Genomic DNA, 24,799 nt, shown 5'->3' with positions numbered 1-24,799 from the left:
CAACTAAGTGGCTCGGGGAACAAAACATCATGCTGGAAAAAAACATCGATATTTTGGGTCCATTGCCAGGAAACTCCCCAGACCTTAATACCATTGAGAACTTGTGGTCAATCCTCAAGAGGCGGGTGGACAAACAAAAACCCACAGATTCTGACAAACTCCAAGCATTGATTATGCAAGAATGGGCTGCCATCAGTCAGGATGTGGCCCAGAATTTAAATGACAGCATGCCAGGGCGGATTGCAGAGGTCTTGAAAAAGAAGGGTCAACTTCATGTAATTGTCAATAAAAGCCTTTGACACTTATGAAATGCTTGTAATTATACTTCAGTCTTCCATAGTAACATCTGACATAAATATCTAAAGACACTGAAGCAGCAAACTTTGTGTAAATGAATTTTTGTGTCATTCTCAAAACATTTGGCCACGACTGTACATTACTCCCATAAAAAGGTTGGATGGAAACATGGTTACTGACTCTCCCGTTTAACTCCTCTTAATTGACCCAACTCCTGACTCTGTTGGAGAGGAGGTGTAGAACCACTGATCTACCTCAAACTGAGGTGTAGAATCGCTGATCTTCAAGTAGTATTCCCTGCCAAATAATCGGTTTTGTGCGATTAAGATTCGCAGAACTACGCCTCCCCTGGCTCAGGCCATCCACCCGGCAAACAGGCACGCACAACCAGGCATTGATTGATTGATTGGAGACAGCTTGTGTCAATTAAAGAATATGTCATAAGATTTTCTACCTGCTGCAACAATAGTGGATAACGATGGAAATACCGGGAAAAGCATATTGCCTCAAAAAGTGCACCAAAACACATGGCCCTACCCATGAGTCCTGGGGTGTGTTCAGTACGACAGAAAGGTGTAATTAACAGAAATGTTTAATTAAACAGAAACGGTACTGTACTGAACGAGAAGTTGAAAAATAACGTGGTTATTGTGGCCCAGATGGCGATTGTGTATGGTGTGCTGCACGAGTTTTGAGATTTTGAAATGGTCACACCCATATTGACCAGGCCACACCCACCAAACGTGAACAAACATACCTCAGAGGCTGTTGAAGAACCCACCGTTTTGGGGAAATGTGTCATTCAATACAAACCAACACGCAATTTAGCAAACGTTGAACTGAACGCACCCCTGCCTTCATGGGCTCCCGAGTGGTGCAGTGGTCAAAGGCACTGCTTCTCAGTCCAAGTGTCGTCACTACAGTCCCTGGTTCAAATCCAGGCTTTAACACATCTGGCTGTGATTGGGAGTCCCATAGGGCAGTGCATATTTGGCCCAGCGTTGGCTGGGGTAGGGCATAGATGAGAATTTGTTCTTGACTAGTTGAATAAAGGAAAAATCGCGCTGCAACGATATTACATAATGAGATTCCCACTTTTCTCGCAGGTTAGTTTTTTTTTCATAAAATCTGATTTTAAACATAACCCTAAACTTAACCCAAACCTCACAGCCAACCCTAATGCCTACCCCTAACCTTAAATGAAGAAAAAAATCATGAATATGTACAAAAAAATCAAATCCAATTCTGACTTCTAAGGGGAAATTGCTCAGGGGAAATTGCTCAGGGGAAATTGCTCAGGGGAAATTGCTCAGGACAAGACTCATGACAATAAACACAAACCTGCTGGATATTTAGTCAAATACTGTACATCACCACAGAGAGCAGCGGAATGAGTTACTGTAACTGTAGACAGTAACTCAATGTGACTGAAGCTAATGATGAACCAGGGCCTATCAATCATACAAGGCCAGACAAATTTAAAAACCATTACCCACCAATTGGGAAAAACAAAATAGGCTACGTTTACTGGAAAGTGATTACTTCTGAACAAACATAGAAAAAATTATGTCATTTCATCTGTTGTTTGAACAATTACTAAGATTGTATTTACAGTTGAAGTCGGAAGTTTACATACACCTGAGCCAAATACATTTAAGCAATTCCTAACATTTTATCCTAATAAAAATGTCCTGTCTTAGGTCAGTTAGGATCACCACTTTATTTTAAGAATGTGAAATGTCAGAATAATAGCAGAGAGAATGATTTATTTCAGCTTTTAGTTCTTTCATCACATTCCCAGTGGGTCAGAAGTTTACATAAACTTAATTAGTATTTGGTAGCATTGCCTTCAAATTGTTTAACTTGGGCCAAATGTTTCAGGTTGCCTTCCACAAGCTTCCCACAATAACTTAGGTGAATTTTGGCCCATTCCTCCTGACAGAGCTGCTGTAACTGAGTCAGGATTGTAGGTCTCCTTGCTCGCACGTTCTTTTTCAGTTCTGCTCACAAATGTTTAATAGGATAGAGGTCAGGGCTTTGTGATGGCCTCTCCAATACCTTGACTTGTTGTCCTTAAGCCATTTTACCACAACTTTGGAAGTATGCTTGGGGTCAATGTCCATTTGGAAGACCCATTTGTGACCAAGCTTTAACATCCTGACTAATGTCTTGAGATGTTTCTTCAATATATCCATATAATTTTCCATCCTCATGATGCCATCTATTTTGTGAAGTACACCAGTCCCTCCTGCAGCAAAGCACCCCCACAACATGATGCTGCCACCCCCATGCTTCAGGGTTGGGATGGTGTCTTTGGCTTGCCAGCCTCTCCCTTTTTCCTCCAAACATAATGATGGTCATTATGGCCGAGCAGATCTATTTTTGTTTCATCAGACCAGAGGACATTTCTCCAAAACGTATGATCTTTGTCCCCATGTGCAGTTGCAAAACGTAGTCTGTTTTTTATGGCAGTTTTGGAGCAGTGGCTTCTTCCTTGCTGAGAGGCCTTTCAGGTTATGTCGATATAGGACTTGTTTTACTGTGGATAAAGATACCTTTGATCCCGTTTCCGCCAGTATCTTCACAAGGCCCTTTGCTTTCACACAAAAGTACATTCATCTCTAGGAGACAGAACACGTTTCCTTCCTGAGCTCTATGAAGGTTGTGTGGTCCCATGGTGTTTATACTTGCGTACTATTGTTTGTACAGATGAACGTGGAACCTTCAGGCATTTGGAAATTGCTTCCAAGGATGAACCAGACTTGTGGAGGTTTTCTGAGGTCTTGGCTGATTTCTTATGATTTTCCCATGATGCCAAGCAAAGAGGCACTGAGTTTGAAGGTAGGCCTTGAAATACATCCACAGGTACACCTCCAATTGACACAAACGATGTCAATTAGCCTATCAGAAGCTTCTAAAGCCATGACATCATTTTCTGGAATTTTCCAAGCTGTTTAAAGGCACAGTCAACCTAATTGTATGTAAACTTCCGACTTCAACTGTAGCTGTTATCGTTGCATACCACTTCTCTCGAATGCAGTTGGTTTTAGCTAGCATGCTAATGCCCATTAATATTGGCTGGTTGCATGGCTAGCCAAATAGCATTCACAGGTTTCAGTCGGAGTGACATTTAAGTGTGATGCTGTTGGTTGGTGTGTGTGTGTATTACTCACCGGTGTGGAAGTAGGGGCTGGTATATGGGAATCCAAAGGGCAGAGACTGGTCGTGGAGCCCTTGCAGAGGGGGCATGGCGCCAGGTGGAAAGTGGTACTTAACATCGCTCTTACTCAGCCCTGGGGTGAAGAGGTGGTGGCTAGGTGGTGATTCTGCGTCCGCCGAACTACAGGGGGCACTGAGCCGACCTTCGCCCTCGCCCACCTCCTTGGCACCGTCACACCCCCCCTTCCTGCCGCTCTCTTTCCCCCTGTCCCTGTGAAGCCCATGCCCTTTGCCATCCAAGACCTTGTGCCTATCCTCGCCCATCTCCGTCTCGCTGTCCGAGTCCTTCATCTCATCATTGTGACCGTCCGTGTCTCCCTCCCTCCCTCTGCATTCCCTTTCTTGGTGCTCTCCCCCTCTGGGCTGCTGGGGGCCTTTCCTGGAGGCCCCCTTCCTTAATCCACCCCGAGCCCCGCAGCTTTGTCCCTGGGTGTCTTTGGGCATTGTGGCCCCTGAGGGCCCCTGGTGGTTGAGAGAGAGCAGGGGGCTGTTGGTGTGTCGGAGCACCAGCATGGCGTTTTGGCGTCGACTGAGTTCCTCGTGGAGGGGGTGTCCCTCGGGCAGGTGGTGAAGGCTGCGCAGGGCAGGGTGGTCCAGGGGGAGGCCATGGGCTAGGCCCAGGGGGTCGGAGCTCCCCAGCACACGCTGCTGCTGCCTGTGAAGATTCTCCAGCTCCTTGTGTCTGAGCAACTCTGCTGACATCTCCAACCTGGGAGCGGACATAGGAGGAGAGAGGTTAGAGACAATGTTATCACACATACTAAACCTAATTTTAGTACATAGACACACACATTAAGCTACAGCCTTGACATCACACACACACACACACACACACACACACACACACACACACACACACACACACACACACACACACACACACACACACACACACACACACACACACACACACACACACACACACACACACACACACACACACACACACACACACACACACACAGCACAAGAATACAATGACAAACCTGGCAAGGTTCTGCTTCCGAAGCATCTCCTGTTGCCGGGCAAACATCTCAGCTTGGGCAGGCTGGAGAAAACCATAGCCTGGGGGAAATGCATAAAAAACACAGTGATCATCACACACACTCATTAAGAGATTTCTGACATACACTACAAATGGGTTTTTAAAATACAATGAGATAGACCCCCTGTTAAATATCAATGCCTCAAAAAGTATCAGGTACAAATACATTCCTTAGATGATAAATGTCTCTATCAAGACAGTCAAAAAGCACAAAAGACATGAATTTCATTGAACATTTTCCCATTTACAAATTTGAGTGTGAATACAGCTAATGCTGTTTGAAGTGTCTACCATAGGCCAATCTTTCTTGTTAGTATTAGCATCTAAGGGTTGGATTCAATCTGTATTGCGGAAGCCCCGTGTTATAGCTCGGTTGAAATTTCAAGGCAATGTTCCCTCATTCGTGGAGACTGCATTCACGGTAAACGTTGTATATGTCCAGTCAATCGTAAATGACCTTGAATCCAACCCTAACTCACCATTAATACTGTAAGTGTAGGACCTATATTCATTTCTGTAGTTAGCCTGCTAGCATTAGCATCTGACTTACTTGGGGCCTGGCACAAGGCAGAGGGCATGCCCAGGAAGGGTGGCCGCAGGTGGGGTCCCAACGCGATGTGAGGAGTGTTCTGGGGGGACAGCAAAGGTGGGGGATGGGACATCTCCCTGTGGACACACACAAACAAAAACACGCCACATGTAGCACTAGAACCGCTAGCCCTTGCAGCCCAAGTACCCGCTAGAGAACGCTGTAGGGGGACCACTTTAAAATACACATCAGATGAATCTACTTTGTTTTTATCAACCTAAATAAAATAACATAAAACACGTTTTTTATTGATTGAATGTAGTCATATGTTAACACTATTTTGTTTATTTTAAATAATTGTATATTTTGTTGTGCATAAAATGCATGTGCAGTGTTATTCTACAAAGGCCTTGTCCAACACATAGCATATTTTTGGTTTCCTTACAATACAAATGCAACAATGTAATACGTATGATCAATTTTATTTGTAGATTCAATTAGAAATAGAGTTATAGTATGTAATACGGTCAAATGATTTGCTGTAAACACTAGCGCCAAGCTTAATAAATATTGCCTGACAACTCACAGCTCAATCGATCGCTATGTACATTCATTTTAAAACTTCCATCCTAGAAGTTGTTTGTGTGAATTCAAAACGAGTCACGTTGTACAAGACAAATTCCTCAGCGATTGGATCGTCTCGAACAAAACTAACCAATCAGAGTATCAAAGTTGATAATGTCATCATGTAGGCCGGCTCTGGCCCAAACCATCTGTTTCCGGCACCAATCAGAACGGTCAGAATGTGTTTTGTATTCTAGAAATTGCTGGGGAGGGAGGCAAATCCAAACTCATTGTGGAGGAGAGACATCACTTGGCCGGAGCGATGTGGATGGGTAGCCAGGCAATAATAAATATTGCATAAAAAAATGTTAAGGATTCATTACAGAAAGAAATATTTGGGGAAATATATCCATGAAAATATATGAAAACAAGAGTCATTTATTGATTGTATTGAACCCTGTACTGTGCCCTTACCCTTGCCTTTTCACATGAATCAATCTGGTCTTCTCTTCCCTATTAATGCTCCTGATTTCACAGTCAGCACATAGCTTCTGTGTTTTTTGCGGGCAAGGTCCAAAAACAATTTGGTTGCGCTGCACACAGTTTTCATGGGCCTTGTTCCGCGTGCACCTGCCGACCTGGCAGTGTTTCTTCTTTTCTCTCCAATGTGTGAGCTGTGAGAAGGATGCTTTTCTCAGTTAGACTTGTTCTGTTTTTTCCTAGGTGAGGCTCAAGCATCTCATGCTCAAAGTCAACGTCAATATCTGCAATGCTGTCGGCGTTTCATTCATTTGGTTCAACGTGCCATTGTGAACAAGACACGTTATGCGTTTTACTCCGTGGGGAGATTCCATATCCTTTCCAGCTTTTCATATTAAAAGAAAATCGACTGCCCACAATGGCCAGTTCTTCATCATCATTACACTATTGTTCTGAATTCAATCGCCGTCTTCACCCTCCTTATCATTCAAATTGAAACACCCTCTTCCTCATCCTCATCCTTCAGTTTGTTCAAATTCAAGTGTGAAGTAACGAGTAAAAATGATCAGTTTCACCCAATCATCCATTTACGCCATTCATTAAATCAGTGAGGGGAGGGACACATTACAGAGCATTTGTCTTGGCCCCTTAAAGGTTCAATGCAGCTGTTTTTATCTCAGTATCAAATTGTTTCTGGGTAACAATTAAGTACCGTACTTTGATTGTTTTCAATTAAAAAGGTTAAAAAAAACTAAAATAAGTTCTTAGCAAAGAGCAATTTCTCAAGCAAGAATTTTGCTGGGACTGTCTGGGAGGGGTCTGAGTGGGGAGGGGAAACTGAAAACTAGCTGTTATTGGCAGAGATGTTTGGAACTCTCTTCCTTATTGCTCTATTGACTAATTGATGATGTCACCAGGCCAAAACTCCATCCCATCAAAACAGGCAGAAATTTCAGGCTGTCTTTTCAAACAGCTTTACACTTAAAAAGGGCATTATCATAATTTTCTAAATTTCACAGTATTATTTTAACCTCATAGTGTGGAAATATATATATAAAACATGAGAGAATCACGTTTTTGACTGCACTGGGCCTTTAAGGTAGTAATAGGTGTGGGGGGAAAAATGGCAAACAGGTCAAATACTTTTGTTTGCGATGAAAAGATTCTGACAACTGAGCAATGTCAAAGGTCAGTGGCCGTTGGCCTATGAGAGTTCTAGTGTTAAACCAACATACATAAACAGTTCAAGCTACACTCAAACAATGAAACAAATGGGATCATAACTGGCATGGACCCTCAAACAGATCTTTTCACTATAATATTCAGCTCTTACTCGAACATTAAATACATACATTGACAGGGTATGGAACAGTTAGTGAGACCTAGAACCGCTAGACTTAGGGGGAGTAGACTTAATCCCTGTTTCGTAACGGTACTATAGAGTGTTTAGCAGTGAGTATGATGGTTTGAGGTGAAAGCCTGTATCTATAGTGGGTCTCCAGGACCAGGTTTTGTAGTGTATTTTGGTAACTGAGCCCTGACTAGCTACACGCTCTCCTCCCGGTTTATTTATAACTACAGCCACAGGAGGCTCCCGTGTCGCCATAGCCCCCTCGTCAGTCTTGCCACGGCGCAAAGACCGCCGCTGGCCATGTTTGTACCCTGAGCTTTAGTCTCCCTCAGTTCCCCTCCTACTCAACCGCACACACACACACACACACACACACACACACACACACACACACACACACACACACACACACACACACACACACACACACACACACACACACACACACACACACACACACACACACACACACACACACACACATACACCAACACACACAATTACATAATGAGGGCTGAATACACAATAGGAGTGTGTCATGCTTCGACAGCTGGGGGCGGCCCCCGCGTCTCGACTGGGGCCACGGGCTGAAGGACCTTCTAATTAACACTCATCCTCCTCTCTTCTCTCCTTTTATCCCGCCCCGTCTCCCTCTCTCCGTCTCCGGGCCGTATTGAGCCAGTGAAAAGGCGGCCGTGTCCTGCAAACCCTATTTATGACAAAGGCCTCTCTATTATGTGCCTCTCCTTTTGTCATCTTTCTGAGCAAAGAAAAGCTCCTCTCGCTCTTTCTTTCTGTAACCTCTCTCTCCTTCTCTTTCTTTCACTCCCTGGTCTGTCTCTTGTCCCAAATGAACAGGGGAAACAGGGGAATTTGAGGTAGGAGGAAAAGAGGGGTTGGTGGATGGAGGAGGGAGAGGGGAGAAATAAGAATCTGTTTTTCAGCTTGGTGTGTTTCAGGGAGAATGTGGAAGTGTCACAGGGTACTGGTGGTGTGTGGTGATCTGTTGATTTGGTTTATGTGTCTCCCGGCAAAACCATTTGGCCTTTCCTTCACACTCACACACACAAAGACACACTGGCACATGCACAAACTCAATCGTGTGCAATCGTGCCAAATATCATCAGTTTGCTGCTTTGGAGATGTGACTGATATGTAGTACACACCATGGTGGTGAATACAACCCAAAAATACCCACTTGAATGGGACGACAGCTATTGTTTTTGAATGGTAGTGTTGAAAATCAACTAGCGGCTGCATGTCTCTGCCCATACACATACAGCGGAGAGAGTGAGAAAGGGAGAGAGGGGAGATGGAGAAAGGGAGAGAGGAGAGAGTGAGAAAGGGAGAGAGGGGAGATGGAGAAAGAGAGAGAGGAGAGAGTGAGAAAGGGAGAGAGGGGAGATGGAGAAAGAGAGAGAGGAGAGAGTGAGAAAGGGAGAGAGGGGAGATGGAGAAAGAGAGAGAGGGGAGATGGAGAAAGAGAGAGGGGAGATGGAGAAAGGGAGAGAGGGGAGATGGAGAAAGAGAGAGAGGAGAGAGTGAGAAAGGGAGAGAGGAGAGAGTGAGAAAGGGAGAGAGGGGAGATGGAGAGAGAGGAGAGAGTGAGAAAGGGAGAGAGGAGAGAGTGAGAAAGGGAGAGAGGGGAGATGGAGAAAGAGAGAGAGGAGAGAGTGAGAAAGGGAGAGAGGGGAGATGGAGAAAGAGAGAGAGGAGAGAGTGAGAAAGGGAGAGAGGGGAGATGGAGAAAGAGAGAGAGGGGAGATGGAGAAAGAGAGAGAGGGGAGATGGAGAAAGGGAGAGAGGGGAGATGGAGAAAGGGAGAGAGGGGAGATGGAGAAAGAGAGCGAGAGGAACAGCAAGGGGGGTACACTCACCGAGCCAACAGCAAGGGGGGGGGGTACATACATCGATCGCCGGCCCACCGCTGAAATGTTAATGCTAATCGTATAACCGCTCTCTCTGGCGGAGCCTCGCACTCCGATGGCAGCTCCAATTAATCTTGGGGAAGGGCCGGGGCCGCGTGACCCCGGGGCCGCGTGACCCCGGGGCCCGCCGCTGCTTATGTAATTACACCGCCCAGTGTGTAATCACCTGGCCTAATCCCTCGGGGCTAGCAATTAGCCTGGGCCACGTACAGCTACGCTAGACTAGGACCCCTGCACGCCAAACCCCCATTCATTCCACCCCCCCCCCCCCCCTCCCTCCCCCGCGCCGCCTAGCCTAGCGTCAGCGCCAGCCCGGAGATGAATAACGGTCAATTAAAGCTGCATGACTGAGGCCGTTAGGCGTCCGCTGCACCATAATTAGGCCTAATCATGGGGGGGGGGGGGGGGGCAAGGGAGAGACGGAGGGAGAAGGGTTGGGAGGTGAGAGAGAGAGGGAGCCAGACGTGCTCTCTCTCCTTTTATAGGAAGCAATTTCGAGAGAAGGAGGCAGCTATTAACCGGTGTGCTCCTGGCATGGGCCCTGTGTGTGTGGTGTGTGCATGTGCACATGCTTGTGTGCGTGCATGTCTGCCTGTGTGTGTAGGTTATTGTTTCACACTCGCATACACAACACATTAGGAACACCTTTCCTAATATTGAGTTGCACCCCCCTTTTGCCCTCAGAACAACCTTAATTCGTCAGGACATGGACTCTTCAAAGTGCCGAAAGCTTTCCACAGGGATGCTGGCCCAAGTTGGCTCCAATGCTTCCCACAGTTGTGTGAAGTTGGCTGGATGTCCTTTGGGTGGTGGACCATTCTTGATACACACAGGAAACGGTTGAGTGTGAAAAACCCAGCAGCATTGCAGTTCTTGACACACTCAAACCGGTGCGCCTGGCACCTACTTCCATAACCTGTTCAAAGGCTTGAATCATTGTCTTGCCCATTCACCCTCTGAATGGCACACATACACAATCCATGTCTCAATTGTCTCAAGGCTTAAAAATCCTTCTGTATCCTTTAGCTACACTGATTGAAGAGAATTTAACAAATTACATTAATAAGGGATCAAAGCTTTCACCTGGTCATTCTGTTTTCCTAATGTTATACAGTCAGGTTATAACCATAAATATATTTTCAGTATTTTATCAACAATATATAATACTGCCAACACTTTAAATATTTTCTTTTACAAGAATATAACAACACAATAATATAGCATCCTCCAAACACTTTCACATTCACAGAACACCATATTACATTATATCTTCAATCTCTCTCCCTCTCTCTTCAATCACTCTCTCTCTCTCTTCAATCTCTCTCTCTCTCTCCCTCTCTCTCTCTTCAATCTCTCTCTGTCTGTCTGTCTGTCTCTCTCTCTCTCTGTCTGTCTGTCTGTCTGTCTGTCTGTCTGTCTGTCTGTCTGTCTGTCTGTCTGTCTGTCTGTCTGTCTGTCTGTCTGTCTGTCTGTCTGTCTGTCTGTCTGTCTGTCTGTCTGTCTGTCTGTCTGTCTGTCTGTCTGTCTGTCTGTCTGTCTGTCTGTCTGTCTGTCTCTCTCTCTCTCTCTCTCTCTCTCTCTCTCTCTCTCTCTCTCTCTCTCTCTCTCTCTCTCTCTCTCTCTCTCTCTCTTCACGCCTGCAGAGAGGCCATGGGCTCCTGGGAAATTCACTCATGTGTGACGACCTGTCAGAGTGGCGACAGCGGCCCCTTCCCACAGCGGGGCAGTGTGTGTGTGTATGTGTGTGTGTCGATGCGCACGTGTGTGTGTACGCGCATTGCGCATGTTTGTGTGTGTGTGGGTACGTGTGTGTGCCCGTGCGCATATTAGTGTGTTTAATAGTAAGTATGTGTGTGTGTGTGCGTTTGCATGTGTGTATGTGCGCGCGTGTGTGTGCGTGTGTGTGTGTGTGTGTGTGTGTGTGTGTGTGTGTGTGTGTGTGTGTGTGTGTGTGTGTGTGTGTGTGTGTGTGTGTGTGTGTGTGTGTGTGTGTGTGTGTGTGTGTGTGTGACAAGGCTGCCCTTAATGACGGGGGGTGGGGGGATTAGGAGCACCGTGTGGCCGCCTTCAGCTCTCACTCGACAGGAACACATTTACACAGGAAGCTCATTAAAATGGATGAGGCTCCCTCTCTCTCTGTTTCTCTTCCTGCTTCTATCTCACTCCTCACTCACTCTCACTCCTTTCTCATGCTGCTCCTCTCTCTCTTTCTCTCACTATCTCACTCTCTCTCCCTATCTTTCTCTTTCTTCTCCTTCTCTAACTCTCTCTCTCCCTCTTTCTCTCTCCTCTCTATCCCTATCTCCTTTTCTCCTTTCCCCCTGCATCATGCTCAAACTCACAGCTCTTTTCTTTTCCTCCATCTCTCTCTCTTTCTGTATCACCATCTCCCTCTCTCTCTCTCTCTCTCTCTCTCTCTCTCTCTCTCTCTCTCTCTGTCTGTATCACCATCTCTCTCTTTCTGTATCACCATCTCTCTCTCTGTCTGTATCACCATCTCTCTCTCTCTGTCTGTATCACCATCTCTCTCTTTCTGTATCACCATCTCTCTCTCTCTGTCTGTATCACCATCTCTCTCTCTCTGTCTGTATCACCATCTCTCTCTTTCTGTGTCACCATCTCTCTCTCTCTGTCTGTATCACCATCTCTCTCTTTCTGTATCACCATCTCTCTCTTTCTGTATCACCATCTCTCTCTTTCTGTATCACCATCTCTCTCTTTCTGTATCACCATCTCTCTCTTTCTGTATCACCATCTCTCTCTCTCTTTCTGTATCACCATCTCTCTCTCTCTGTCTGTATCACCATCTCTCTCTTTCTGTATCACCATCTCTCTCTCTGTCTGTATCACCATCTCTCTCTTTCTGTATCACCATCTCTCTCTGTCTGTATCACCATCTCTCTCTTTCTGTATCACCATCTCTCTCTCTGTCTGTATCACCATCTCTCTCTGTCTGTATCACCATCTCTCTCTTTCTGTATCACCATCTCTCTCTCTTTCTGTATCACCATCTCTCTCTTTCTGTATCACCATCTCTCTCTCTCTGTCTGTATCACCATCTCTCTCTCTCTTTCTGTATCACCATCTCTCTCTTTCTGTATCACCATCTCTCTCTTTCTGTATCACCATCTCTCTCTCTTTCTGTATCACCATCTCTCTCTCTCTGTATCACCATCTATCTCTTTCTGTATCACCATCTCTCTCTTTCTGTATCACCATCTCTCTCTCTCTGTATCACCATCTATCTCTTTCTGTATCACCATCTCTCTTTCTGTATCACCATCTCTCTCTCTCTTTCTGTATCACCATCTCTCTCTTTCTGTATCACCATCTCTCTCTCTCTGTCTGTATCACCATCTCTCTCTCTCTTTCTGTATCACCATCTCTCTCTTTTTGTATCACCATCTCTCTCTCTCTGTCTGTATCACCATCTTTCTCTCTGCCTGTATCACCATCTCTCTCTTTTTCTGTATCACCATATCTCTCTATGTATGTATACCCATCTCTCTCTCTGTATGTATAACCATCGCTCTCTCTCTTTCTGTATCACCATCTCCCTCTCTCTCTGTTTCTCTTCCTGCTTCTATCTCACTCCTCACTCACTCTCACTCCTTTCTCATGCTGCTCCTCTCTCTCTTTCTCTCACTATCTCACTCTCTCCCCCTATCTTTCTCTTTCTTCTCCTTCTCTAACTCTCTCTCTCCCTCTTTCTCTCTCCTCTCTATCCCTATCTCCTTTTCTCCTTTCCCCCTGCATCATGCTCAAACTCACAGCTCTTTTCTTTTCCTCCATCTCTCTCTCTTTCTGTATCACCATCTCCCTCTCTCTCTCTCTCTCTCTCTGTCTGTATCACCATCTCTCTCTTTCTGTATCACCATCTCTCTCTCTGTCTGTATCACCATCTCTCTCTCTCTTTCTGTGTCACCATCTCTCTCTCTCTGTCTGTATCACCATCTCTCTCTCTCTTTCTGTATCACCATCTCTCTCTCTCTGTCTGTATCACCATCTCTCTCTCTCTTTCTGTGTCACCATCTCTCTCTCTCTGTCTGTATCACCATCTCTCTCTCTCTCTTTCTGTATCACCATCTCTCTCTCTCTCTGTCTGTATCACCATCTCTCTCTTTCTGTGTCACCATCTCTCTCTCTCTCTGTCTGTATCACCATCTCTCTCTTTCTGTGTCACCATTTCTCTCTCTCTGTCTGTATCACCATCTCTCTCTTTCTGTATCACCATCTCTCTCTTTCTGTATCACCATCTCTCTCTTTCTGTATCAACATCTCTCTCTCTTTCTGTATCACCATCTCTCTCTTTCTGTATCACCATCTCTCTCTCTCTGTCTGTATCACCATCTCTCTCTTTCTGTGTCACCATCTCTCTCTCTCTGTCTGTATCACCATCTCTCTCTTTCTGTATCACCATCTCTCTCTCTCTGTCTGTATCACCATCTCTCTCTCTCTGTCTGTATCACCATCTCTCTCTTTCTGTGTCACCATCTCTCTCTCTCTGTCTATATCACCATCTCTCTCTTTCTGTATCACCATCTCTCTCTTTCTGTATCACCATCTCTCTCTTTCTGTATCACCATCTCTCTCTTTCTGTATCACCATCTCTCTCTTTCTGTATCACCATCTCTCTCTCTCTTTCTGTATCACCATCTCTCTCTCTCTGTCTGTATCACCATCTCTCTCTTTCTGTATCACCATCTCTCTCTCTGTCTGTATCACCATCTCTCTCTTTCTGTATCACCATCTCTCTCTGTCTGTATCACCATCTCTCTCTTTCTGTATCACCATCTCTCTCTCTGTCTGTATCACCATCTCTCTCTGTCTGTATCACCATCTCTCTCTTTCTGTATCACCATCTCTCTCTCTCTCTTTCTGTATCACCATCTCTCTCTTTCTGTATCACCATCTCTCTCTTTCTGTATCAACATCTCTCTCTCTTTCTGTATCACCATCTCTCTCTGTCTGTATCACCATCTCTCTCTGTCTGTATCACCATCTCTCTCTCTTTCTGTATCACCATCTCTCTCTCTTTCTGTGTCACCATCTCTCTCTCTCTTTCTGTATCACCATCTCTCTCTCTTTCTGTATCACCATCTCTCTCTTTCTGTATCACCATCTCTCTCTTTCTGTATCACCATCTCTCTCTCTTTCTGTATCACCATCTATCTCTTTCTGTATCACCATCTCTCTCTCTGTATCACCATCTCTCTCTTTCTGTATCACCATCTCTCTCTCTCTTTCTGTATCACCATCTCTCTCTTTCTGTATCACCATCTCTCTCTCTCTGTCTGTATCACCATCTCTCTCTCTCTTTCTGTATCACCATCTCTCTCTTTCTGTATCACCATCTCTCTCTCTCTGTCTGTATCACCATCTCTCTCTCTCTGTCTGTATCACCATCTCTCTCTCTGTCTGTATCACCATCTCTCTCTCTGTCTGTATCACCATCTCTCTCTCTGTCTGTATCACCATCTCTCTCTCTGTCTGTATCACCATCTCTCTCTCTGTCTGTATCACCATCTCTCTCTCTGTCTGTATCACCATCTCTCTCTTTTTCTGTATCACCATATCTCTCTCTGTATGTATACCCATCTCTCTCTCTGTATGTATAACCATCGCTCTCTCTCTTTCTGTATCACCATCTCTCTCTCTTTCCCTGTCACCATCTCTCTCTCTGTCTGTATCACCATCTCTCTCCCTTTCTGTATCACCATCTCTCTCTTTCTGTATCAACATCTCTCTCTCTTTCTGTATCACCATCTCTCTCTGTCTGTATCACCATCTCTCTCTGTCTGTATCACCATCTCTCTCTCTTTCTGTATCACCATCTCTCTCTCTTTCTGTGTCACCATCTCTCTCTATGTCTGTATCACCATCTCTCTCTTTCTGTGTCACCATCTCTCTCTGTCTGTATCACCATCTCTCTCTATGTCTGTATCACCATCTCTCTCTTTCTGTATCACCATCTCTCTCTCTTTCTGTATCACCATCTCTCTCTCTGCTGTCCCTCTCCCTATGCAGACCCCTGTCTCTCCTGTTTCGGCTCCCATGCCAAGCAGTGGGATTTCCCTTGGAGATAGCTAGTCCCAAATGGCACTTTTTCCCTATATAGTGCATAGTGGGCCCTGGTCAAATGTAGTCCACTATATAGGGAATAGGGTTCCATTTGGGATGATCTGCCAGTTAAGGCCAGACAAATGGAAAGCCAGGCTCTAAGTCTATCGACCCACCTAATGATTAATTTTAACAATAGGCCCTAATGGGCCTTAGATAATCAATGATGGGGGGTCGATGGAAAGGTGAGCTGCCTGGAGGGATGCCTTCTGTCTCACCCTCCTCTCTCTCTCTCTCTCTCTCTCTCTCTCTCTCTCTCTCTCTCTCTCTCTCTCTCTCTCTCTCTCTCTCTCTCTCTCTCTCTCTCCACTTCTATATTTTGCCAACTCTCCACATCTCCCCTCCCTCTCCTTTCTCTCTCCACCTCTCCCCTCCCTCTCCTATCTCTCTCCACCTCTCCCCTCCCTCTCTCTCCCCGTCCCTCTCCTCTCTCTCTCCACCTCTCCCCCTCCCTCTCCTCTCTCTCCACCTCTCCCCTTCCCTCTCCTCTCTCTCCACCTCTCCCTCTCTCTCTCTCTCCACCTCTCCTCTCCTCTCTCTCTCCACCTCTCCCCTCCCTCTCCTCTCTCTCTCCACCTCTCCCCTCCCTCTCCTCTCTCTCCCCCCTCCCTCTCCTCTCTCCACCTCTCCCCCTCCCTCTCCTCTCTCTCCACCTCTCCCTCTCCTCTCTCTCTCCACCTCTCCCTCTCCTCTCTCTCCACCTCTCCCCCTCCCTCTCCTCTCTCTCTCCACCTCTCCCCTCCCTCTCCTCTCTCTCTCCACCCTCTCCCCTCCCTCCCCTCTCTCTCCACCTCTCCACCTCTCCCCTCCCTCTCCTCTCTCTCTCCACCTCTCCTCCTCCCTCTCTCTCTCTCCCCTCCCTCTCCTCTCTCTCTCCTCCTCCCTCTCCTCTCTCTCTCCACCTCTCCTCCTCCCTCTCCTCTCTCTCCCCTCCCTCTCCTCTCTCTCTCCACCTCTCCCCCCCTCCCTCTCTCTCTCCTCCTCCCTCTCCTCTCTCTCTCCACCTCTCCCCTCTCTCTCCTCTCTCTCTCCACCTCTCCTCCTCCCTCTCCTCTCTCTCCCCTCCCTCTCCTCTCTCTCTCCACCTCTCCCCCCTCTCCTCTCTCTCTCCTCCTCCCTCTCCTCTCTCTCTCTCCACCCCTCCCCCTTCCTCTCCTCACTCTCTCCAGCTCTCTTAGACCCTGGTGGGCAATGTTTTATCAGGGGCAAGGGCAGCTCACACATCTCCAGTCCTTAACATTGTCAATGAGAAAATGTGACCTGGTCCCCAACAGGACACACACACACTGTGTGACTTCTGGGATCTGCCCAAGTGAGGGAAGGGCAGTCCAACACATTTTCTTTGTTAACCCTCATTTTCTTTACTCAAAATTCCTTTAGAATTTAGTAAGAGAGAGAGAGTTTGTGAGAAATGGAGGAGAAGAGAGACGGAGGAAAGAGAGTAATGGATGGAGGAAGAGGGTTGAATGAATGGCGGGAGAGAGAGAGGGAGGGAGGCAGAGAGTAAGAGAGAAGGAGGAAAGAGAGAGTAATGGATGGAGGAAGAGGGTTGAATGAATGGCGGGAGAGAGAGAGGGAGGGAGGCAGAGAGTAAGAGAGAAGGAGGAAAGAGAGAGTAATGGATGGAGGAAGAGGGTTGAATGAATGGCGGGAGAGAGAGGGAGGGAGGCAGAGAGTAAGAGAGAAGGAGGAAAGAGAGAGTAATGGATGGAGGAAGAGGGTTGAATGAATGGCGGGAGAGAGAGAGGGAGGGAGGCAGAGAGTAAGAGAGAAGGAGGAAAGAGAGAGTAATGGATGGAGGAAGAGGGTTGAATGAATGGCGGGAGAGAGAGAGGGAGGGAGGCAGAGAGTAAGAGAGAAGGAGGAAAGAGAGAGTAATGGATGGAGGAAGAGGGTTGAATGAATGGCGGGAGAGAGAGAGGGAGGGAGGCAGAGAGTAAGAGAGAAGGAGGAAAGAGAGAGTAATGGATGGAGGAAGAGGGTTGAATGAATGGCGGGAGAGAGAGAGGGAGGGAGGCAGAGAGTAAGAGAGAAGGAGGAAAGAGAGAGTAATGGATGGAGGAAGAGGGTTGAATGAATGGCGGGAGAGAGAGAGGGAGGGAGGCAGAGAGTAAGAGAGAAGGAGGAAAGAGAGAGTAATGGATGGAGGAAGAGGGTTGAATGAATGGCGGAGAGAGAGAGAGAGAGAGAGAGAGAGAGAGAGAGAGAGAGAGAGAGAGAGAGAGAGAGAGAGAGAGAGAGAGAGAGAGAGAGAGAGAGAGAGAGAGAGAGAGAGAGAGAGAGAGAGAGAGAGAGAGAGAGAGAGAGAGAGAGAGAGAGAGAGAGAGGAAGGAAGAGAGAAGGATTGATGGAGGGTTGGAGGGATGAGAGAGCTGAGGGTGGATGAATGGATGGATGTATGGAGGTAGAGCAGTGTGCACATGGCTAGTTAACATCCCCCCGTCCTGTGTGGCTAATTACTCCCTATGCAGGAGGAGAACCACCGCGGCTCACTGACCACAGCTCCATGCACTGCTGGGTTTCACACACACATACATACACACACATACACACACACACACACACACACACACACACACACACACACACACACACACACACACACACACACACACACACACACACACACACACACACACACACACACACACACACACACACACACACACACATACACATATACACATATACACGCACACACACCCCCCCAAACACACACACTTCCCCTCAACCTGCCTGCTGCCGCCCCGCCGGCCCATTATCGATCACCCGCCTCTCGCCGCGCCATATAAATAATCGACAAGCAATTACTTGCCCACTCCCACTGCCCTGGCTTTGTTTGGGAGGTAGATGGTAAGAGCGAGGGTAGCAGCTGTGAGATTTGGTGGGGCCCTAGTTCAGCCGTATTCACACAGACAAACGTACATGCAGACACACACACAAACACTGTATACTGTACAGTAAAATACTAACATCAGGTAAAAGTGTATACAACACTGTATACTGTACGGTAAAATACTAACATCAGGTACAAGTGTATACAACACTGTATACTGTACGGTAAAATACTAACATCAGGTACAAGTGTATACAACACTGTATACTGTACGGTAAAATACTAACATCAGGTACAAGTGTATACAACACTGTATACTGTACGGTAAAATACTAACATCAGGTACAAGTGTATACAACACTGTATACTGTACGGTAAAATACTAACATCAGATACAAGTGTATACAACACTGTATAATGACTGTACAGTAAAATACTAACATCAGATACAAGTGTATACAACACTGTATACTGTACGGTAAAATACTAACATCAGATACAAGTGTATACAACACTGTATACTGTACGGTAAAATACTAACATCAGATACAAGTGTATACAACACTATATACTGTACGGTAAAATACTAACATCAGATACAAGTGTATACAACACTGTATACTGTACGGTAAAATACTAACATCAGATACAAGTGTATACAACACTGTATACTGTACGGTAAAATACTAACATCAGGTAGAGGAGGTGGAGGGAGAGGAGAATAGAGGGAGAGGAGAATAGAGGGAGAGGGGATAGAGGGAGAGGAGAATAGAGGGAGAGGAGAATAGAGGGAGAGGAGGATAGAGGGAGAGGAGGATAGAGGGAGAGGAGGATAGAGGGAGAGGAGGATAGAGGGAGAAGGGATAGAGGGAGAGGAGGATAGAGGGAGAGGAGAATAGAGGGAGAGGAGAATAGAGGGAGAGGAGAATAGAGGGAGAGGAGGATAGAGGGAGAGGAGGAAAGAGGGAGAGGGGAATAGAGGGAGAGGAGGATAGAGGGAGAGGAGAATAGAGGGACAGGAGGATAGAGGGAGAGGAGAATAGAGGGAGAGGAGGATAGAGGGAGAAGGGATAGAGGGAGAGGAGGATAGAGGGAGAGGAGAATAGAGGGAGAGGAGAATAGAGGGAGAGGAGAATAGAGGGAGAGGAGGATAGAGGGAGAAGGGATAGAGGGAGAGGAGAATAGAGGGAGAAGAGGATAGAGGGAGAGGAGGGTGGAGGGAGAGGAGAATAGAGGGAGAGGAGGATAGAGGGAGAGGAGGATAGAGGGAGAGGGGATAGAGGGAGAGGAGAATAGAGGGAGAGGAGGATAGAGGGAGAGGAGAATAGAGGGAGAGGAGGATAGAGGGAGAGGGGATAGAGGGAGAGGGGATAGAGGGAGAGGAGAATAGAGGGAGAGGGGATAGAGGGAGAGGGGATAGAGGGAGAGGGGATAGAGGGAGAGGGGGATAGAGGGGAGAGGAGAATAGAGGGAGAGGGGGATAGAAGGAGAGGGGGATAGAAGGAGAGGGGATAGAAGGAGAGGGGGATAGAAGGAGAGGGGGATAGAAGGAGAGGGGGATAGAAGGAGAGGGGGATAGAAGGAGAGGAGGATAGAGGGAGAGGAGGATAGAAGGAGAGGGGGATAGAGGGAGAGGGGGATAGAATGAGAGGAGGATAGAAGGAGAGGGGATAGAAGGAGAGGGGATAGAAGGAGAGGGGGATAGAGGGAGAGGAGGATAGAGGGAGAGGGGATAGAAGGAGAGGAGGATAGAGGGAGAGGGGATAGAAGGAGAGGGGATAGAAGGAGAGGGGGATAGAGGGAGAGGAGGATAGAGGGGAGAGGGGGATAGAAGGAGAGGGGATAGAAGGAGAGGGGATAGAAGGAGAGGGGATAGAAGGAGAGGGGATAGAAGGAGAGGGGATAGAGGGAGAGGAGGATAGAGGGAGAGGAGAATAGAGGGAGAGGAGGATAGAGGGAGAGGAGGATAGAGGGAGAGGAGAATAGAGGGAGAGGAGAATAGAAGGAGAGAGGATAGAGGGAGAGGAGGATAGAGGGAGAGGAGAATAGAGGGAGAGGAGGATGGAGGGAGAGGAGGATAGAGGGAGAGGAGGATAGAGGGAGAGGAGGATAGAGGGAGAGGAGAATAGAGGGAGAGGAGAATAGAGGGAGAGGAGAATAGAAGGAGAGGGGATAGAGGGAGAGGAGGATAGAGGGAGAGGAGAATAGAGGGAGAGGAGAATAGAGGGAGAGGAGAATAGAGGGAGAGGAGAATAGAGGGAGAGGGGATAGAGGGAGAGGAGGATAGAGGGAGAGGAGAATAGAGGGAGAGGAGGATAGAGGGAGAGGAGAATAGAGGGAGAGGAGAATAGAGGGAGAGGAGAATAGAGGGAGAGGAGGATAGAGGGAGAGGAGAATAGAGGGAGAGGAGAATAGAGGGAGAGGAGAATAGAGGGAGAGGAGAATAGAGGGAGAGGGGATAGAGGGAGAGGAGGATAGAGGGAGAGGAGAATAGAGGGAGAGGAGGATAGAGGGAGAGGAGGATAGAGGGAGAGGAGAATAGAGGGAGAGGAGGATAGAGGGAGAGGAGAATAGAGGGAGAGGAGAATAAAGGGAGAGGAGGATAGAGGGAGAGGAGAATAGAGGGAGAGGAGGATAGAGGGAGAGGAGGATAGAGGGAGAGGAGAATAGAGGGAGAGGAGAATAGAGGGAGAGGAGCATAGAAGGAGAGGGGATAGAGGGAGAGGAGGATAGAGGGAGAGGAGAATAGAGGGAGAGGAGGATAGAGGGAGAGGAGAATAGAGGGAGAGGAGAATAGAGGGAGAGGAGAATAGAGGGAGAGGAGAATAGAAGGAGAGGGGATAGAGGGAGAGGAGAATAGAGGGAGAGGAGAATAGAGGGAGAGGAGAATAGAGGGAGAGGGGATAGAGGGAGAGGAGGATAGAGGGAGAGGAGAATAGAGGGAGAGGAGGATAGAGGGAGAGGAGAATAGAGGGAGAGGAGAATAGAGGGAGAGGAGAATAGAGGGAGAGGAGGATAGAGGGGGAGGAGAATAGAGGGAGAGGAGAATAGAGGGAGAGGAGAATAGAGGGAGAGGAGAATAGAGGGAGAGGGGATAGAGGGAGAGGAGGATAGAGGGAGAGGAGAATAGAGGGAGAGGAGGATAGAGGGAGAGGAGGATAGAGGGAGAGGAGAATAGAGGGAGAGGAGGATAGAGGGAGAGGAGAATAGAGGGAGAGGAGAATAGAGGGAGAGGAGGATAGAGGGAGAGGAGAATAGAGGGAGAGGAGGATAGAGGGAGAGGAGGATAGAGGGAGAGGAGGATAGAGGGAGAGGAGGATAGAGGGAGAGGAGAATAGAGGGAGAGGAGAATAGAGGGAGAGGAGAATAGAAGGAGAGGGGATAGAGGGAGAGGAGGATAGAGGGAGAGGAGAATAGAGGGAGAGGAGAATAGAGGGAGAGGAGGATAGAGGGAGAGGAGAATAGAGGGAGAGGAGAATAGAAGGAGAGGGGATAGAGGGAGAGGAGGATAGAGGGAGAGGAGAATAGAGGGAGAGGAGGATAGAGGGAGAGGAGGATAGAGGGAGAGGAGGATAGAGGGAGAGGAGAATAGAGGGAGAGGAGAATAGAAGGAGAGGGGATAGAGGGAGAGGGGATAGAGGGAGAGGAGGCTAGAGGGAGAGGAGAATAGAGGGAGAGGAGGATAGAGGGAGAGGAGGATAGAGGGAGAGGAGGATAGAAGGAGAGGAGGATAGAAGGAGAGGGGATAGAGGGAGAGGAGGATAGAGGGAGAGGAGAATAGAGGGAGAGGAGGATAGAGGGAGAGGAGGATAGAGGGAGAGGAGGATAGAGGGAGAGGAGGATAGAGGGAGAGGAGAATAGAGGGAGAGGAGAATAGAGGGAGAGGAGGATAGGGGGAGAGGAGGATAGAGGGAGAGGAGAATAGAGGGAGAGGAGAATAGAGGGAGAGGAGAATAGAAGGAGAGGGGATAGAGGGAGAGGAGGATAGAGGGAGAGGAGAATAGAGGGAGAGGAGAATAGAGGGAGAGGAGGATAGAGGGAGAGGGGATAGAGGGAGAGGAGGATAGAAGGAGAGGGGATAGAGGGAGAGGAGGATAGAGGGAGAGGAGAATAGAGGGAGAGGAGGATAATGGGAGAGGAGGATAGAGGGAGAGGAGGATAGAGGGAGAGGAGAATAGAGGGAGAGGAGAATAGAAGGAGAGGGGATAGAGGGAGAGGAGGATAGAGGGAGAGGAGAATAGAGGGAGAGGAGGATAGAGGGAGAGGAGGATAGAGGGAGAGGAGGATAGAAGGAGAGGAGGATAGAAGGAGAGGGGATAGAGGGAGAGGAGGATAGAGGGAGAGGAGAATAGAGGGAGAGGAGGATAGAGGGAGAGGAGGATAGAGGGAGAGGAGGATAGAGGGAGAGGAGGATAGAGGGAGAGGGGATAGAGGGAGAGGAGGATAGAGGGAGAGGAGGATAGAGGGACTCATGGGGGCACACACAGGGGCTCATGCAGTATGCATAACAAGGTGATGAAGGCTTTATGTGGCTCAGTTGGTAACGCATAGTGCTTGCCTGTGTTTGCAGGGCAGTGGTGATGCTTCCAGGGAGACCGTGAGGTTGGCTTGCAGTGTGTTTGTATCTATTTGCATCAGCGTGTCTGAATCCCTGTGTACGCTAGCCAGGCCTACCTCTCGGAGTAGTGGGCGTCTCGGTGCTGGGGCAGGCCCTGCTTGCGTCTCTGGCTTGACGAGCTGCCTGCTGAGGGGAGGTGGGCTTCCATACCCCCCGTGTTCCTCACTGCTGCCAGGGCCTCCTGGCGCACCCGCAGCAGATCTACAGAGGGGGAGAGTTTAGAATTCACTAGTTCCACTGTGTGATACACTACATAACTTGTTCAACTCAAGGGAAATAGAAAATCACACCAACATCCTACAGCTTATATCTCATCCTGAAAGTGTTTTTTTTACCATTTCTATCGAAATAAATGGAGGTTATTTCGGGTTTAGCCTCAACGGGAGTGGAACAGTAGAATAGAAAAGTGCACGCTTTTGTGATATAAGTAGAATATATGTCCTTACCTAGGTTGTTATCGCCTAAAAACCATGCTAAGTAGACTTCTCAGCGCTATTCACACTCAAATGGCACCCCGTTCCCTATTCCCTATGTGCTCTGGTCAAAAGTAGTGCCTGGGAATAGGGTGCCATTTGTAACCCAGACGTTCACTCCATATAACTGCAGGACTTTATCGACACCTGCCGTTCATAATCCTGACACTCAGGAAACAAACGCACATGTCTGCACATAAATAAGCATACAGCACATGCACACAATGAAGAGACACACTAAATACCTAAATAGTGGCACACTCATTGGAAACACCCTTACTTCTCATTTTAATTATGAGATTTGCGCCCTGCAGTTTCACTGGCTGATGAGAGGTGGGACGCTCACGTCCCGAACGGTCCCAGAGAGGTTAAAGAGAAAATCCACCTCTCTCTCTCTCTCCCATCTCTACCTCCTCTCACCCTTCTCTCTCTCTCTCTCTCTCTCTCTCTCTCTCTCTCTCTCTCTCTCTCTCTCTCTCTCTCTCTCTCTCTCTCTCTCTCTCTCTCTTCCATCTCTGCCTCCTCTCACCCTTCTCTCTCTCTCTCTCTCTCTCTCTCTCTCTCTCTCTCTCTCTCTCTCTCTCTCTCTCTCTCTCTCTCTCTCTCTCTCCCATCTATGCATCCTCTCACCCTTCTCTCTCTCTCTCTCTCTCTCTCTCTCTCTCTCTCTCTCTCTCTCTCTCTCTCTCTCTCTCTCTCTCTCTCTCTCTCTCTCTCCCATCTATACCTCCTCTCACCCTTCTCTCCTCTCTCTCTCTCTCTCTCTCTCTCTCTCTCTCTCTCTCTCTCTCTCTCTCTCTCTCTCTCTTTCTTTCTCTCTTCCATCTCTACCTCCTCTCACCCTTCTCTCTCTCTCTCTCTCTCTCTCTCTCTCCCATCTATACCTCCTCTCACCTCTCTCTCTCTCTCTCTCTCTCTCTCTCTCTCTCTCTCTCTCTCTCTCTCTCTCTCTCTCTCTCTCTCTCTCTCTCTCTCTCTCCCATCTATACCTCCTCTCACCCTCTCTCTCTCTCTCTCTCTCTCCTATTTCTACCCCTATCTCTCTCTCTCTCTTTCCCACTCTCTCTCTCTTTCCCGCTCTCTCTCTCTGTCTTTCCCTCTCTCTCTGTCTTTCCTTCTCTCTCTCTCTGTCTTTCCCTCTCTCTCTGTCTTTCATTCTCTCTCTCTCTTTCCCACTCTCTCTCTCTGTCTATCCCTCTCTCTCTGTCTTTCCTTCTCTCTCTCTCTCTCTCTCTCTCTCTCTCTCTCTCTCTCTCTCTCTCTCTCTCTCTCTCTCTCTCTCTCTCTCTCTCTCTCACCCTCTCTCTCTCTCTCTCTCTCTCTCTCTCTCTCTCTCTCT

At 47.6% G+C, this 24,799-nt stretch overlaps 1 protein-coding gene across 6 annotated transcripts in view; it reads right to left on the bottom strand.

Annotated features, from left to right (window-relative positions):
* Window positions 1–24,799, bottom strand: part of LOC124046166 (sterile alpha motif domain-containing protein 11-like) — a 114,390-nt gene that overhangs the window by 4,830 nt on the left and 84,761 nt on the right. For all 6 annotated transcript variants that reach the window (XM_046366244.1, XM_046366243.1, XM_046366242.1 and 3 more), the window contains 4 exons: window positions 23,044–23,188; window positions 5,112–5,227; window positions 4,503–4,581; window positions 3,471–4,225 (listed from right to left, as the gene is read on the bottom strand). In XM_046366244.1, the coding sequence (XP_046222200.1) occupies window positions 3,471–4,225; window positions 4,503–4,581; window positions 5,112–5,227; window positions 23,044–23,188 (1,095 nt within the window). The remainder of the gene's footprint in view (window positions 1–3,470; window positions 4,226–4,502; window positions 4,582–5,111; window positions 5,228–23,043; window positions 23,189–24,799) is intronic.

The sequence above is a fragment of the Oncorhynchus gorbuscha genome, linkage group LG10 (assembly GCF_021184085.1).
Source record: "Oncorhynchus gorbuscha isolate QuinsamMale2020 ecotype Even-year linkage group LG10, OgorEven_v1.0, whole genome shotgun sequence".
Classification (NCBI taxonomy): Eukaryota; Metazoa; Chordata; class Actinopteri; order Salmoniformes; family Salmonidae; genus Oncorhynchus; species Oncorhynchus gorbuscha.
The sequence above is the reverse complement of the archived record's forward strand: the minus strand, read 5'-3'. Positions and strand labels throughout refer to the sequence as shown.